At 45.4% G+C, this 15,893-nt stretch overlaps 1 protein-coding gene across 4 annotated transcripts in view; it reads right to left on the bottom strand.

The window, feature by feature from the left end:
* mindy4 (MINDY lysine 48 deubiquitinase 4) overlaps positions 1–15,893 on the bottom strand; it is a 194,384-nt gene that overhangs the window by 124,422 nt on the left and 54,069 nt on the right. For all 4 annotated transcript variants that reach the window (XR_005942690.1, XM_041185172.1, XM_041185170.1 and 1 more), the window contains exon 6: positions 10,256–10,308. Coding sequence is in view for 3 of the 4 variants with exons in the window: in XM_041185172.1 (XP_041041106.1) it covers positions 10,256–10,308 (53 nt within the window). In the remaining variant the exon portion in view is untranslated. The remainder of the gene's footprint in view (positions 1–10,255; positions 10,309–15,893) is intronic.

The raw sequence follows: 15,893 nt of genomic DNA, 5'->3' as shown, positions 1-15,893 counted from the left end.
ATCCTTAGTCAAAGATGAAATAGAAAAATATCTAGAAACTGAAATATAAACAGTAGTCAGCACAGATTGCAAAAGGGAAAACCATGCTTGACCAACCTATTCTTTGAAGAATAGAAAGGGTAGACAGGAGTAAAGCAACAAACCTAATATACTTGGATTTTCAAAAGGCCTTTGATAAGATATCTCATAGTAGACTAATGACTCATGTCAGAAAAAAATTGAGTTGGGGGACTTGGAACAGAACGGATAAGGAGCTTGTTACAAAACAGGAAACAGAGAATAAGGGTCAAAGGTAGTTAATCAGACTGGCAAAAAGAGGGCTGTGATTTTATACAGAGATCAGTGTTGTTATGACGCGGCAGGTGATGTGTGCCAGGTGGACCAATTCCACAAAGGAAACCTGGCCACGACATCAGAACGGTTTTGCAATTTGTATTTATTACGAGACGGTTTGGGCACTGAATTCAGGAGTAAGAAGTCCACGAGCACCCTTAGAGATTTTAAAAATTAAATTAAAACATTGATTAACAAAAGATTTCAAGCACATGCATAAGACTAGTTACTTAATGCGATAACAAATTCTACTATTCGTAATTAACCCAACTCCCAACTACACACCCCCTTTAAGGCAACATTCCAAATTAGATTTTAAATTTAAAAAGCAAGCCAGCAAATTACCACATCATCCATTCGACAGTGGATGTCCAAAGGCTTTTTTCCAACTCTAGTTACTGGACACAGCAGACATTTGCAAAAATGGCTGGAGGCTTTTTCCAGGTTTGATCCACACACACACCTGTTCGATCTTACATGGCCACCCCCCAAGACCCCCCAACACACCCCCCCCCCCACAAACATGGTCTTTCGTTCTTCTTTATATATGTTTCTTTCTCCTTAACCTGTGCATTCCATTGTTCCATATGTCTTTATAAAATTTACTTTTCCCATAATATAAAAATCTTTCATTTTGCCAATATGACCTCGTTCCTTTTGGGAAAAATAAACACATGACTTGGCCTTGCTTATCTTACCAGTTGTAAACACCCTACCATCCCTTGGAAATCCAAACAACTCCTTCACTTATCTAAAAATGCAAATTTCCTTCACAGTTTATATGCTAAGGCCTCATCCATGTTTACTCAATAGCATTACAACTACTCTTCTAAACCCAACTCATTTTTTTTTTACTCATTCACGGGATGTGGGCTTCGCTGGCTGGGCCAGCATTAATTGCCAATCCCTAGTTGCCTTGAGGAGGTGGTGGTGAGCTACCTTCTAGAACTGTTGCATCCCATGTGGTGTAGGTACACCCACAGTGCTGTTAGGAAGTGAGTTCCAGGATTTTGACCCAGCAACAGTGAAGGAACGGCGATATATTTCCAAGTCAGCATGGTGAGTGACTTGCAGGGGAACTTCCAAGAGGTGATGTTCCCATATATCCGCTGCCCTTGACCTTCTAGATGGTAGTGGTTGTGGGTTTGGAAGGTGTTGTTGAAGTTTCCTTGGTGAATTCCTGCAGTGCATCTTGTAGATGGTACACACTGCTGCTACTGTGTGTCAGTGGTGGGGGGAGTGAATGTTTGTGGATGTGGTGCCAATCAAAGGGCGGTGTCAAGCTTCTTGAGTGTTATGAAAGCTGCACTCATCTAGGCAAGTGGGGAGTATTCCATCACTCCTGGCTAGTGCCTTGTAGATGGTGGACAGTGAGGAGGTGAGTTACTCGTCACAGGATTCCTAACCTCTGACCTGCTCTTGTAGCCACAGAATTTATATTGAAAATCCAGTTCAGTTTCTGGTCAATGGAAGGTCATTGATGAAGTAGCTGAAGGTAGTCGGGCCGAGGAGACTGTCCTGAAGAAACTTCTGCAGTGATGTTCTGGAGCTGAGATGACTGACCTCCAACAACTACAACCAACTTCCTTTGTGCTAGGTATGGCTTCAACCAGCAGAGAGTTTTCCCCCGATTCCCATTGACTCCAGTTTTGCTAGGGCTCCTTGATGCCATACTCGGTCAAATGCTGCCTTGATGTCAAGGCCAGTCACTCTCACCTCACCTCAGGGTTTCAGGGCTTTTCTCCATGTTTGAACCAAGGCTGTAATGAGGTCAAGAGCAGAGTGGCCTTGGCAGACCCCAAACTGGGCGTCAATGAGCAGGTTATTTTGCTAAGCTATTGCCGCTTGATAGCACTGTTGATGACTGCTGGGGTGGTAATTTGCTGGATTGGATTTGTCTTGCTTTTTGTATACAGAGCATACCTGGCCAATTTTCCACATAGCCGGTTAGATGTCAGTGTTGTAGCTGTACTGGAACAGCTTGGCTATGTGCGTGGTAAATTCTGAAACACAATTTTTCAGTACTATTGCCCGAACCTTGTCAGGGCCCATAGCCTTTGCAGTACCCGATGCCTTCAACCGTTGCCTGATATCACATGGAGTGAAATGAATTGGCTGAAGATGGCATCTGTGATGCTGAGGACCTCCGGAGGAGGCCGAGATGGATCAACCACTCGGCACTTGCTACAACCTTCAGCCAGAAATGTCTCAGCCTTATCTTTTGCATTGATGTGCTGGCTCCTCCATCATTGAAGATGGGGATATTTGTGGAGCCTCCTCCTCCAGTGAGTGTTTAATTGTCTACCACCATTCACGACTGGATGTGATGTGCCATCTACAAGGCACTAGCCAGGAGTGATGGAATACTCCCCACGCACCTAGATGAGTGCAGCTTTCATAACACTCAAGAAGCTTGACACTGCCCAGGACAATGCAGCACCTTTGATTGGCACCACATCCACAAACATTCACTCCCCCCACCACTGACACACAGTAGCAGCAGTGTGTACCATCTACAAGATGCACTGCAGGAATTCACCAAGGAAACTTCAACAACAGCTTCCAAACCCACGACCACTACCATCTAGAAGGTCTGATCTGTTGGTTGTGGGATTGCTTAGCTCTGTCTATCATTTGCTGCTACTTATGCTGCTTGGCACACAAGTAGTCCTGTGTTATAGCTTCATCAGGTTGACACCTCATTTTTAGCTATGCCTCATGTTGTTCCTGGCATGCCCTGCTGCTCTCTTCATTGACCCAGGGCTGATCTCCTGGCTTGATGGTAATGGTAGAGTGGGGATATGCCAGGCCATGAGGTTACAGATTGTGTTCAAGTACAATTCTGCTGCTGCCAATGGCCCACAGCGCCTCATGGATGCCCAGTCTTGTGTTGCTAGATCTGTTCAAAATCCTGCATGGTAGTAATGCCACACAACACGATGAAGGGTGTCCTCAATGTGTAGGCAGGGCTTCGTCTCCACAACGGCTGTGCAGTGGTCAGTCTTACCAATACTGTGGTGGACAGATGCATCTGCAGCAGGCAGGTTGGTGAGGGTGTGGTCAAATATGTTTCTCCCTCACCACCTGCCACAGACCCAGTCTAGCAGCTATGTCATTTAGTTCTTGACCAGCTCAGTCAATAGTTGTGCTACCGAGCCACCCTTGGTTATGGACATTGAAGTTCCCCACCCAGAGTACATTCTGCACCCTTAGTACTTCCTCCAATTGATGTTCAACATGGAGGAGTACTGATTCATTAGCTGAGGGAGGGCAGTCCATGGTAATCAGTAGAAGGTTTCCTTGTCCATGCCATGATACTTCATGGGATCCGGAGTCGATGTTGAGGACTCCCAGGGCAACTCCCTCCCGACTGTATACCACTGTGTCGCTACCTCTGCTGGGCCTGTCCTACCAGTGGGACAGGACCTATCCAGGGATGGTGATGGTGGTGTCTGGGACATTTTCTGCAAGGTATAATTCTGTGAGGATGACTATGTCAGGCTGTTGCTCGATTAGTCTGTGAGGCAGCTCTCCCAATTTTGGCATCCCAGATGTTGGTACGGAGGACTTTGCAGGGTCGACAAGGCTGAGATAGCCATTGTTGTCTCCGGTGCCTATGTCGAGGTCGGGTGGTCCGTCCAGTTTCATTCCTTTTTTGTGACTTTGTAGCGGTTTGTTACAACTGAGTGGCTTGTTCGGCCACTCGGCCATTTCGGAGGGCATTTAAGAGCTGTGGATCTGGAGTCACATGCAGGCCAAACCAGATAATGATGACAGATTTCCTTCCCTAAAGGGCAATAGTGAACCTGATGGGTTTTTACAATGATTGACAATGGTTCCATGGTCATCATTAGACTTTTAACTCCAGATTTTTATTGAATTCAAGTTCCACCATCTGCCATGGCAGGATTTGAACCCAGGTCCTCAGAGTATTACCCTAGATCTCTGCATTACTGGTCCAGCAACAATACCACTACGCCATAGCCTCCCCCCAATTATTGCTTATTGCTAAGCAAGTGTTGCTTGATTGCACCGTTGATGAACCCTTCCAATACTTTACTGATGATCAAGAGTAGACTACTGGGGCGGTAATTGGCCAGCTTGGATTTGTCCTGCTTTTTATGTATAGGTCATCCCTGGCCAGGTAGATGCCAGTGTTGTAGCTGTACTGGAACAGCTTGGCTAGGGGTGTGGCAAGTTCTGGAGCACAAGTCTTCAGTACTTTCGCTGGAATGTTGTCAGGGCCCATAACCTTTGCAGTATCCAGTGCCTTCAGCCGTTCTTGATGTCACGTAGGGTGAATTGAATTGGCTGATAATTTCAAGCTTGCAGTCTAGCTGACTCCAACTCAATTAAATCACACACAGACAGAATCATTCATACTCACCCTATAAACCTATTTTACAATAAACCATAAGAATATTATGAAAATTATTATAGTTTCATAACAGTGTTAGAACCACTATTCACCATTTACATAAACGATTTGTACCAAGGAACTTGAAGTGCAATTTAAAAATGTGCAGATAACACCAAATTGGGAGAGTAGCCAATACAGAGGAGGATCGCAAACAGGTGTGTAATTTGTAACTCTAGCCCAGGCTGTCAAAGGAAGCCAAGGACGAAATAGCGGATGCTCTGAAGATCATTTTCCAATCCTCACTAGATACAGACGAGGTACCAAAGAATTGGAGGTCTGCAAATGTTGTACCATTATTTAAAAAGGGTGCAAGGAATAGGCCAGAAAATTATAGACCAGTCAGCCTGACTTCTGTGCTGGCCAAATTATTGGAATCAATTCTGATACACAGGATAAACTGTCATTTAGAAAGGCATGGGGTGATCAGGGGCAGTTAGCATGGTTTTGTTAGGGGTAAGTTCATGTCTTACTAACGCAATAGAATTTTTTAGGGGAGTAACAAGGAGGATTGATGAGGGTAGTGCATTTTATGTTGTCTACATGGATTTTAGTAAGGCATTTGACAAGGTCCCACATGGCAGACTAGTCAGAAAAGTGAGATCCCATGGGATACAGGGCAAGGTGGCAAATTGGATCCAAAATTGGCTCAGCAACAGGAAACAAAGGGTGTTGCTCAATGGATGTTTTTCCAAATGGAAAGCGGTTTCCAGTGGTGTTCCACAGGGCTCAGTGTTGGGGCTCCTGCTGTTTGTTGTGTATATTAATGGTTTGGACATAAATGTGGGAGTTATGATTGTGAAATCGGCAGATGACACAAAAATTAGCCATATAGTTGATAGTGAAGAGGCTAGCTGTTGTCTCCAGGATGATATCAATGGTTTGGTTGATTGGGCAGAAAAGTGGCAAATGGAATTCAACCCAGAAATTTGTGAGGTAATGCACCTGGGAAGGGCAAACAAACCAAAGGAATACTCAATAAACGGGAAGATATTGAGAGGGGTTGAGGAAGGGAGACACCTTGGAATGCATATCCACAGACCATAAGACGTAGGCAAGGCCCCTTGGGGATGAGTGACCATAATATGATAGAATTCTTCATCAAGATGGAGAGTGATGTAATTGATTCTGAGACTTGGGTCCTGAATCTTAATAAAGGAAACTATGATGGTTTGAGGCGCGAGTAAGCTATGACGGATTGGGAAACGTTACTTAACGTTTGATAGGTGGATAGGCAATGGCAAACATTCAAAGAGCGCATGGATGAACTGCAACAATTGTTTATTCCTGTCTGGCGCAAAAGTAAAGTAGGAAAGGTGGCTAAACCATGGCTTAAAAGGGAAATTAGAGATAATATTAGGTGCAAGGGAGAGGCATACAAATTGGCCAGAAAAAACAACAGACTGGGATTGGGAGCACTTTAGAATTCAGCAAAGGAGGACCAAGGGATTGATTAAGAAGGGGAAAATAGAGTACAAGAGTAAGCTTGCAGGGAACATAAAAACTGACTGTAAAAGTTTCTATAGGTATGTGAAGAGACAAAGATTGGTGAAGACAAATGTCGGTCCCTTACAGTCAGAAACAGGGGAACTTATAATAGGGAACAAAGAAATGGCTGACCAACTAAGTACATACTTTGGTTCTGTCTTCACAAAGGAGGACACCAATAACATACCAGAAATATTGGGGAACACAGGGTTTAGTGAGAGGGAGGAACTCAAAGAAATCAGTATTCGTAGGGAAATGGTGTTGGGGAAATTGATGGGATTGAAGACCGATAAATCCCCGGGGCCTGATAATCTACATCCCAGAGTACTTAAGGAAGTGGCCCTAGAAATAGTGGATACATTGGTGGTCATCTTCTGAGATTCTGTAGACTCTGGAATAGTTCCTACAGATTGGAGGGTAGCTGATGTAACCCCGCTATTTAAAAAGGGAGGCAGGGAGAAAACTGGGAATTATAGACCAGTCAGCCTGACGTCAGTAGTGGGGAAAATTCTAGGGTCCATTATAAAAGATTTAATAGCTGAGCACTTGGAAAACAGTGGCAGAATCGGACAGAGTCAGCATGGATTTATGAAAGGAAAATCATGCTTGACAAATCGGCTGGAATTTTTCAAGGATGTAACTAGTAGAGTTGATGAGGTGGAGCCACTGGATGTGGTTTATTTGGACTTTCAGAAGACTTTCAACAAAGTCTCACGTAAGAGATTGGCATGTAAAATTGAAGCGCATGGGATTGGGGGTAGTGTATTGAGATGGATAGAAAACAGGTTGGCAGACAGGAAACAAAAAGTAGGAATAAACGGGTCTTTTTCTGAATGGCAACCAGTAACTAGTGGGGTATCGCAGGGATCGGTGCTAGGACCCCAGTTATTCACAATATATATTAATGATTTAGAAGAGGGAATTAAATGTAATATCTCCAAATTTGCAGATAACACAAAGCTGGGTGGGAGGGTGAGCTGTGAGGAGGATGCAGAGATGCTTCAGTGTGATTTGGACAAGCTAAGTGAGTGGACAAATGCATGGCAGATGCAGTATAATGTGAGGTTATCCACTTTGGCAGCAAAAACAGAAAGGTAGATTATCTGAATGGCTATAAATTGAGAGAGGGCAACGAAACCTGGGTGTCCTCATACACTGGTACACCAGTCGCTGAAGGTAAGCATGCAGGTGCAACTTGTGGATGTGGTGCCAATCCAACGGGCTGCTTTATCCTGTATGGTGTCAAGCTTCTTGAGTGTTGTGGGAGCTGCACTCATCCAGGCAAGTGGGGAGTATTCCATCACACTCCTGACTTGTGCCATGTAGATGGTGGACAAGCTTTGGGGAGTCAGGTGGTGAGTTACTCATTACATGATTCCTAGCCTCTGACCTGCTCTTGTAGCCACAGTATTTATATGGCTAGTCCAGTTCAGTTTCTGGTCAATGGTTGCTCCCAGGATGTTGATCAGGGGGAATTCAATGATGGTAATGCCACTGAACATCATGGGACAATGGTTGGATTCTCTCTTATTGGAGATGATCATTGCCTGGCACTTGCATGGCGTTGAGTGTTACCTGCCACTTGTCAGCCCAAGCCTCGATGTTGTCCAGGTCTTGCTACATTTGAACATGGACTGCATCAGTATTTGAGAAGTCGTGAATGGTGCCAAACATCCCCACTTCTGGCCTCATGATGGAAGGAAGGTCATTGATGAAGCAGCTGAAGATGGTTGGTCCGAGGACACTACCCTGAGGAACTCCTGCAGTGATGTCCTGGAGTTGAGATGACCAACCTCCTACAACACAACCATCTTCCTTTGAACCAGGTATGACTCCAGCCAGTGGAGAGTTTTCCCCCTGATTCCCATTTAATCCAGTTTTGCTCAGGCTCCTTGATGTCACACTCAGTCAAATGCTGCCTTGATGTCAAGGCCAATTACTCTCACCTCACCTCAGCTCGGGAGTTCAGCCCTTTTGTCCATGTTCGAACCAAGGCTTTAATGAAGACAAGAGCTGAGTGGCCCTAGCAGAACCCAAACTGGGCATCAGTGAGCAGGTTATTGCTAAGCAAGTGCCATTTGACAGCAGTGTTGATGACCCCTTCCATTACTTTACTGATGATGGAGAGTAGATTGATGGGGCGGTAATTGGCCGGGTTGGATTTGTCCTGCTTTTTGTGTACAGGACATATCTGGGCAATTTTCCACATAGCCAGGTAGATGCCAGTGTTGTAGCTGTATTGGAACAGCTTGGCTAGGGGCGCAACAAATTCTGCAGCACAAGTCTTCAGTACTATCGCCAGAATATTGTCAGGGCCCACAGCCTTTGCAGTATCCAGTGCCTTCAGCTGTTTCTTGATATCATGTGGAGTGAATTAAACTGGCTGAAGACTGGTGTCTGCGATGCTGGGGACCTCTGGAGGAGGCCAAGGTGGATCATCCACTTCCAGCTGAAGATTGTAGCAAATGCTTCAGCCTTATCTTTTGCACTGATGTGATGGACTCCTCCATCATTGAAGATGGGGATATTTGTGGAGCCTCCTCCTCCAGTGAGTTGTTTAATTGTCCACCACCATTCACGACTGCATGTGGCAGCTTCCCAAACTCCCAAACAGAGCACAAAACAAGTATGTATCTTGTCCCTAGGGCCTGGGTCAGTGTAACTACAACAAAAGCTATACCAGGAAAGATAGGGCCACTGCTCTTCTCATTAGTAGCAGTGCCTTGCTCTGATTAATTTTCAAGAATTTATTGTGTAAGTCTTCACACAGGAATCAAAGACACAACCCAGACCATGTCACTTAGTAGTGGAGAATTGCAGAATACCTACTTCTTAAACAAGGCTTGTCCAACATACAACGTGTGGGTCACAATCTTGCCCACCCTACCTCGCTATCCTACTCGCAGAGCCAGAGTTCAAAATACAGGTAAGTGAAGTGCAAGATTCAGCAAAGAGCTGCTCCTCCAATCACAGGCTGTTCCTCTCCCCCATTTGCTGCTGATAGTCAGCCTATAATGAGGGAAGAACAAGAGCGGGGGAAGGGAGCGAGGGGGGGTGGAAGGGAGTGAGGGGGGTGGAAGGGAGCGAGGGGCGGTGGAAGGGAGTGAGGGGAGATGGGAGCGAGGGGAGATGGGAGCGAGGGGAGATGGGAACGAGGGGGGTAGGGAGCGAGGGGGGTAGGGAGCGAGGGGGGTAGGGAGCGAGGGGGGTAGGGAGCGAGGAGGGTAGGGAGCGAGGAGGGTAGGGAGCGAGGGGGGTAGGGAGAAAGGGGGGTAGGGAGAAAGGGAGTAGGGAGAAAGGGGGTAGGGAGAAAGGGGGGTAGGGAGAAAGGGGGGTAGGGAGAAAGGGGGGTAGGGAGTGAGGGGAGGGGAAGGGAGCAAGGAGGAGAAGGGAGCGAGGGGGGGAAAGGGAATGAGAAGGGGGAAAGGGAGCGAGAGGGGGGAAGGGAACGAAAGGAGGAAGGGAGAGAAGGGAAGAGAGAGAGAGTGGAATGAGACAGAGGGGGAAGAGAGAATGGGAGGGAGGGAGGGAGGAGAGCGAGGGTTCGTGAATGCGTCTGGCTCATTCCCAGTCTCAGGGTTCTCACTCACTCTCATGCAACCCACATACAGTATGTGTGAGAGACTGTGCTTGGGGGTGAGTGTGAATGAGAAGTCCGAGCCTGGGCGTGAGTCAGACACACACACATTTTAATGGCCATCTTTATTAATTTCTCTTTTTTTTTTTAATTACCAATTCATTTCTTTGACTTTTTTTTGGTTCAGTGAGTTGTTTATTTTCTTCATAGCTCAACTTTTTTTTTCGAAGTTCATACTTAGTGTTGTGCCAAATCTGATCTTTCCAAAATTAGCTCATGCATCCCTTGAGTGAGAAAAAAAAATTAAAATGTGGCTCTTTACGCGCAAACGTTGGACAAGCCTGTCCTAAACCTTTTAACATTATTTAAAACAATGTTTCAAAATATGGTGAAAGGTAGCTTCAGATCTACAGGAGGTTCAGAAGATTTACAAGCAGTACCTATCTGCAGTCGTTCTATCAGTTGACTTTCGGGAGAACACATTGAGGGCTTTCTGGAAAGCAAAAATAAGATGTTATTCTATGTGAAGATAGCCAGGATTATCCAATGTGTTAATGTGCCGGTGTAAAGCACAACATATTACTGTTAGCTAAACCCTCATGCAGGTTCATTTTTCACAGCACTAAACCCATTCCAAGCAACATTCCCCCCACACAAAGTGTTATTAACATGTTCATATGCCCATTATGCACGTGCGAATATGGAAGGGAACTGCCAGGAGGCTGCCCAACTTCAGGGACCATCGCAGTCGAACACAATCTGTGTGCAGTGGCAATTTCAGCATGAAAGTCAATGCATGAAAGTGGAGGAACACTGGCAGATTTGTACCTCCCTATCTGATAAGCATCAAGATGAACGGCAGCCTGCTTTGCAAACACGTTGGCTGAGATCATGTAGCTCAGTGCAGAGGGGGAACAAAACTGGTATAAATATATAAACTCTATAAAACAGGCTATGCCACTCTCACTCATTTATTTCAATAGCCCGGTGGGTACACGTGGAAATGTAATAACTCTCGAGATGTCTTATAATAAACTGTGTTAGGTAGGGCTGTTGCTACACAGACAGGTAGCTGCCACCTGCTCCTTTATCTGGTTGCTCTAATGCAGGAATGCATCATGTTGGTAATGATCTGAAATAAAAGCAAGATGCTATGAATGCTGGAAATCTGAAATGAAAACTGAAAGTGCTAGGAAAGCTATTTAAAAAGGGAGGTAGAGAGAAAACAGGGAATAATAGACCAGTCAGCCAGACGTTGGTAGTGGGGAAAATTCTAGAGTCCATTATAAAAGATTTAATAGCTGAGCACTTGGAAAACAGTGGCAGAATCGGACAGAGTCAGCATGGATTTATGAAAGGGAAATCATGCTTGACAAATCTACTGGAATTTTGAGAGAATGTAACTAGTAGAGTTGATGAGGGGGAGCCACTGGATGTGGTTTATTTGGACTTTCAGAAGGCTTTCAACAAAGTCCCACATAAGAGATTAGCGTGTAAAATTAAAGCGCATGGGATTGGGGGTAATGTATTGAGATGGATAGAAAACTGGTTGGCAGACAGGAAACAAAGAGTAGAAATAAATGGGTCTTTTTCCGAATGGCAGGCAGTGACTAGTGGGGTACCACAGGGATCGGTGCTGGGACCCCAGCCATTCACAATATATATTAATGATATAGGTGAGGGAACCGAATGTAATATCTCCAAATTTGCAGATGACACAAAGCTGGGTGGGAGGGTGAGATGTGAGGAGGATGCACAGATGCTTCAGTGTGATTTGGACAAGCTGAATGAGTGGGCAAATGCATGGCAGATGCAGTATAATGTGGGTAAATGTGAGGCTATCCACTTTGGTAGCAAAAACAGAAAGGCAGATTATTATCTGAATGGCTATAAATTGAGAGAGGGGAATGTGCAACGAGACCTGGGTGTCCTCGTACACCAGTCGCTGAAGGTAAGCAGGCAGGTGCAGCAGGCGGTAAAGAAGGCAAATGGTATGTTGGCCTCCATTGTCAGAGGATTCAGGTACAGGAGCAGAGATGTCTTGCTGCAATTATACAGGGCCTTGGTGAGACCACACCTGGAATATTGTGTGCAGTTTTGGTCTCCTTATCTGAGGAAGGATGTTCTTGCTACAGAGGGGGTGCAGCGAAGGTTTACCTGACTGATTCCTGGGATGGCGGGCCTGACATACGAAGAGAGATTGAGTCGTTTAGGATTATATTCGCTGGAGCTCAGAAGAATGAGGGGGGATTTCATAGAAATCTATAAAATTCCAACAGGACTAGACAGGGTAGATGCAGGAAGGATGTTCCCGATAGTGGGGGAGTCCAGAACCAGGGGTCACAGTCTGAGGATACGGGGTAGAACATTTAGGACTGAGATGAGGAGAAATTTCTTCACCCAGAGTGTAGTGAGCCTGTGGAATTCGCTACCACAGAAAGTAGTTGAGGCCAAAACATTGTATGTTTTCAAGAAGGAGTTAGATATAGCTCTTGGGATGAAAGGGGCCAAAGGATATGGGGAGAAAGCGGGAGCAGGCTACTGAGTAGGATGATCAGCCATGATCATAATGAATGGTGGAGCAGGCTCGAAGGGCCAAATGCCCTACTCCTGCTCCTATTTTCTATGTTTCTATGTAACTCACCAGTTCTGGCAATACATGTGGAGAGAGAAACGGAGTTAACATTGAGTCCATTATGACTCTTGTTACAAAACCCAACTTACCTTAGTCTTGAGCTTGGAGGTCGGAACTCCAAGTCCCAATAAACCTCGGACCTCCTGCTCATGCACAGGCCAGCAGTGGGCTTCATGTGTGCAGTTCTACATCCTTTACAGTCTTTTGAGTCGAGGTCAGGCTCAGTGCATTTGTGCAGAAGGGCATGAAAACTCAGGTCAGGTGACCATGCCAACAAGTGCCCCAGACAGGGAACAAGGGAAAGGAGGCAGGGAGAGATCCCAAGAGGAAGAGTCCCAGGTAAGGGATAAAGACAGGGGATAGAAACCGGTCCAAGTTAAGTCAAGAAAAAGAGAGGGGCAGAAAAACAGGCTGCAATTAGAGAAAAGGGCTCCAGGGAGCAGAGTGAAATGGGCTTGGGAGAAGCTCTAGTAATTGAAGAGGGCTAAGAAGAAGCCCGGAAGATCCAAGAAGGCAGCTAAAGGTTGGTGACTCTGTGCAGTGAGCCATTGGGGCAAAGGTACCCCTTTGGACCAGTGGTGGTAGACTCTTAAAAATGCCCTCTGAACAAGGGCAATTAAGAATGGGCAATAAATGCTGGCCCAGGCAGCAACTTCTGCATTCAATGAATAAAAAAATGCTCTTCTTCGGATATTTATCTGATTTCAAGTAACTGTTTTGTTTTACGCTTGACATAATCACTATAATCAAACAACTTGTGCTTAGCTGCCGTGCCAGTGTCACAGTGTACAAATCAAAAGCAACAGAAACTAAATGGCTTAACAAATTCACTGGTGTGCAACTTGATGAATAGCCCCTGATTAGAGAGTCATGCAGTGCAATAGCTTTTCTTGCATTCTGTGTTTTTAGTTTTTGTACCATGTCTCTCCATTGTACATTGATAGCTGGCAGCAGGTTTCACAGAGCAATTACCACGTACAGTACTTTGTCAGATCTGGTCTTCCATATATGTACAAAAAGGCATATTTTCATATTAATAACCCAAATTCTAACTGATGAATCTTAACACCCACAGCAGACAGGAGAGACATGGCTGAGGTAGGTTAAAATTTCAGAATGTCTGAAACATGATTCAACACACCTCCAATGCACCCAATTCCTTTTTAATAGAGGTTGATTGGGGGAAGAATAACCTGCTCAAGATGTGAGTTTGATGCCTCAGGTTTAAATTTAGATCTAATGGCGGCAGGCCAGGTTCCCCAGAGCTCAGGAATTCCAGCAACCAAAGGGAGGCGTGAATAGACACGTATGAATAGAACAGATAAGTGCCTTTCCAGGATTTGTGGGGCCAGGAGAAGGAGTGCAGCTGCCCCCTCCCCCTCATCAAGCTAACCTGCATATACCTCTCTGCAATTCACCAACTATCTCACACCCCACTAACACACAGCTTCTCCGTTCCCTCACAGCATCCCCCGCTGCCTGTAAACTATTTAAACATGCAATGTTCGCTCCCACCACCATCGTGCTGCCACAAAACCCATAATTTCTCACCCTTTCTCCCAATCTGCGATCTCTCCCTCCCTCTTCTTCATTCCACTCCACTCCCGGGCTGATACCTAGTGTCGCAGGCCTTCCTGTCCAACACATGGCAGCTTTTCAATCTGGCTGGCTACCGGCCAAAACAATGGTGAAAAAAAATTAAAATGAAGTCCTGACATTAAATTCTTTAAGACCTAGGCCATGAAGACACCCACCCACCCATATCCAGCCCAGAGGAAAAAAAAAAATCAGGGCCCAAGATTCAATTTGTTGGTCAGGTTGTGTGACGCCTATTTCTTGGATAGCTTTCCTTCAAAACAATGCATTAAGAAGCTCAGACTGAGAAGTCCAGGAGTTCCATAAACTAGGAACTTTGGTGACGGCATGACAGTCCTGGGAACATTTTGCCTACTTCACTGTAATGCAAGGAATCGGCAAGGAGAAACCAAGAGGTTAAAAGAAACCATTTGTCCATGCTCAAAGGGAGAAAAAACACCAACTCAGAAATAAAAGATACCACCAACCTATATTTACTGTACATAACACCTTTAATGTGATAAATTGTACCAAGACGCTTCACAGAAGTGTTATCAAACAAAATGTGGCATCTAGTCACATAAGCAAATAATTAGATTTGGATGTGCAAATGCTTGGTCAAAAAAGCTATGGAGGTTTTAAAGAATGTTTCAAAGAAGGTGAGAGAAAAGGAGGAGGAGGAGGGGTTAAGAGGTTTAGGGAGAGAATTTCCTTTGGGTCCAGACAGCTGAAGGCAAAGCTGCCAATGGTGAAACAAAGAAAGATAAATCAGAGATGTATTTGAGGCCAGAACCGGAGGTTTGCAGGGATCTCAGAGGATAGTATACAGCTGGAACAGGTCACAAATAAAGGAGGTGAGCCCACGGAGGGATTTGAAAATGGACAAGAATTTTAAAAATCGACGAGTTGCTGGACTGGGAGCCAATATAGATCAGTGAGAACATAAAAATTACTACCGAACAATACTCTACCCTCAAACCCATAAACAGGGTCATTTCCACATCCTTATAAAACCTTGGCTGCTGTTACGGGTGAAAAGGTGAATCAGCTTGAGCTGATAAGTGGCAAGTAACATTCGTGCCACACAAGTGCCAGGCTATGACTATCTCCAACAAGAGAACCTGAACATCTCCCCATGACATTCCTGTCACTGAATCCCCCACTATCAACATCCTGGGGGTTACCATCGACCAGAAACTGAACTGGGCTAGCCATATAAAGTATTGTGTCTACAAGAGCAGGTCAGAGGCTAGGAATCCTGCGGCGAGTCTATGCGAGCCTGAGCGTGTGCGTGCGTGCAACCAAGCATGTGCGTGAGTGAGTAAATATGTGCGTGTGCAAGCCTGCACGCACGCAAGAGTCTTTGGGTGCAAGTCTGTGAGAGTGTGTGCATGAGTGTTTTTTAATTCATTCATGAGATGTGGGAAATCTGCTGTCCTTACCTGGTCTGGCCTACATGTGACTCCAGACCCACAGCAATGTGGTTGACTCTTAATTCCCTCCAAACAAAACGAAAGCAATTAGGGATGGGCAATACATGCTGGCCTAGCCAACGAGCTAGCTAGGCCAGCATGTATTGCCCATCCCTAATTGCTTTCGTTTTGTTCGGAGGGAATTAAGAGTCAACCACATTGCTGTGGGTCTGGAGTCACATGTAGGCCAGACCAGGTAAGGACAGCAGATTTCCTTCCCTAATGGGCATGAGTGACCCAGATGGGTTTTTACAACAATCGACAATGGTTTCATGGTCATCATTAGACTTTTAATTGCAGATTTTTATTGAATTCAGATTCCACCATCTGCCATGGTGGGATTCGAACCCAGTTCCCCAGAGCATTAACCTGGGTGTCCGGGTTACTAGTTGCCAT

The sequence above is a fragment of the Carcharodon carcharias genome, chromosome 3, assembly GCF_017639515.1.
Source record: "Carcharodon carcharias isolate sCarCar2 chromosome 3, sCarCar2.pri, whole genome shotgun sequence".
In the NCBI taxonomy this organism is placed as follows: domain Eukaryota; kingdom Metazoa; phylum Chordata; class Chondrichthyes; order Lamniformes; family Lamnidae; genus Carcharodon; species Carcharodon carcharias.
The sequence above is the reverse complement of the archived record's forward strand: the minus strand, read 5'-3'. Positions and strand labels throughout refer to the sequence as shown.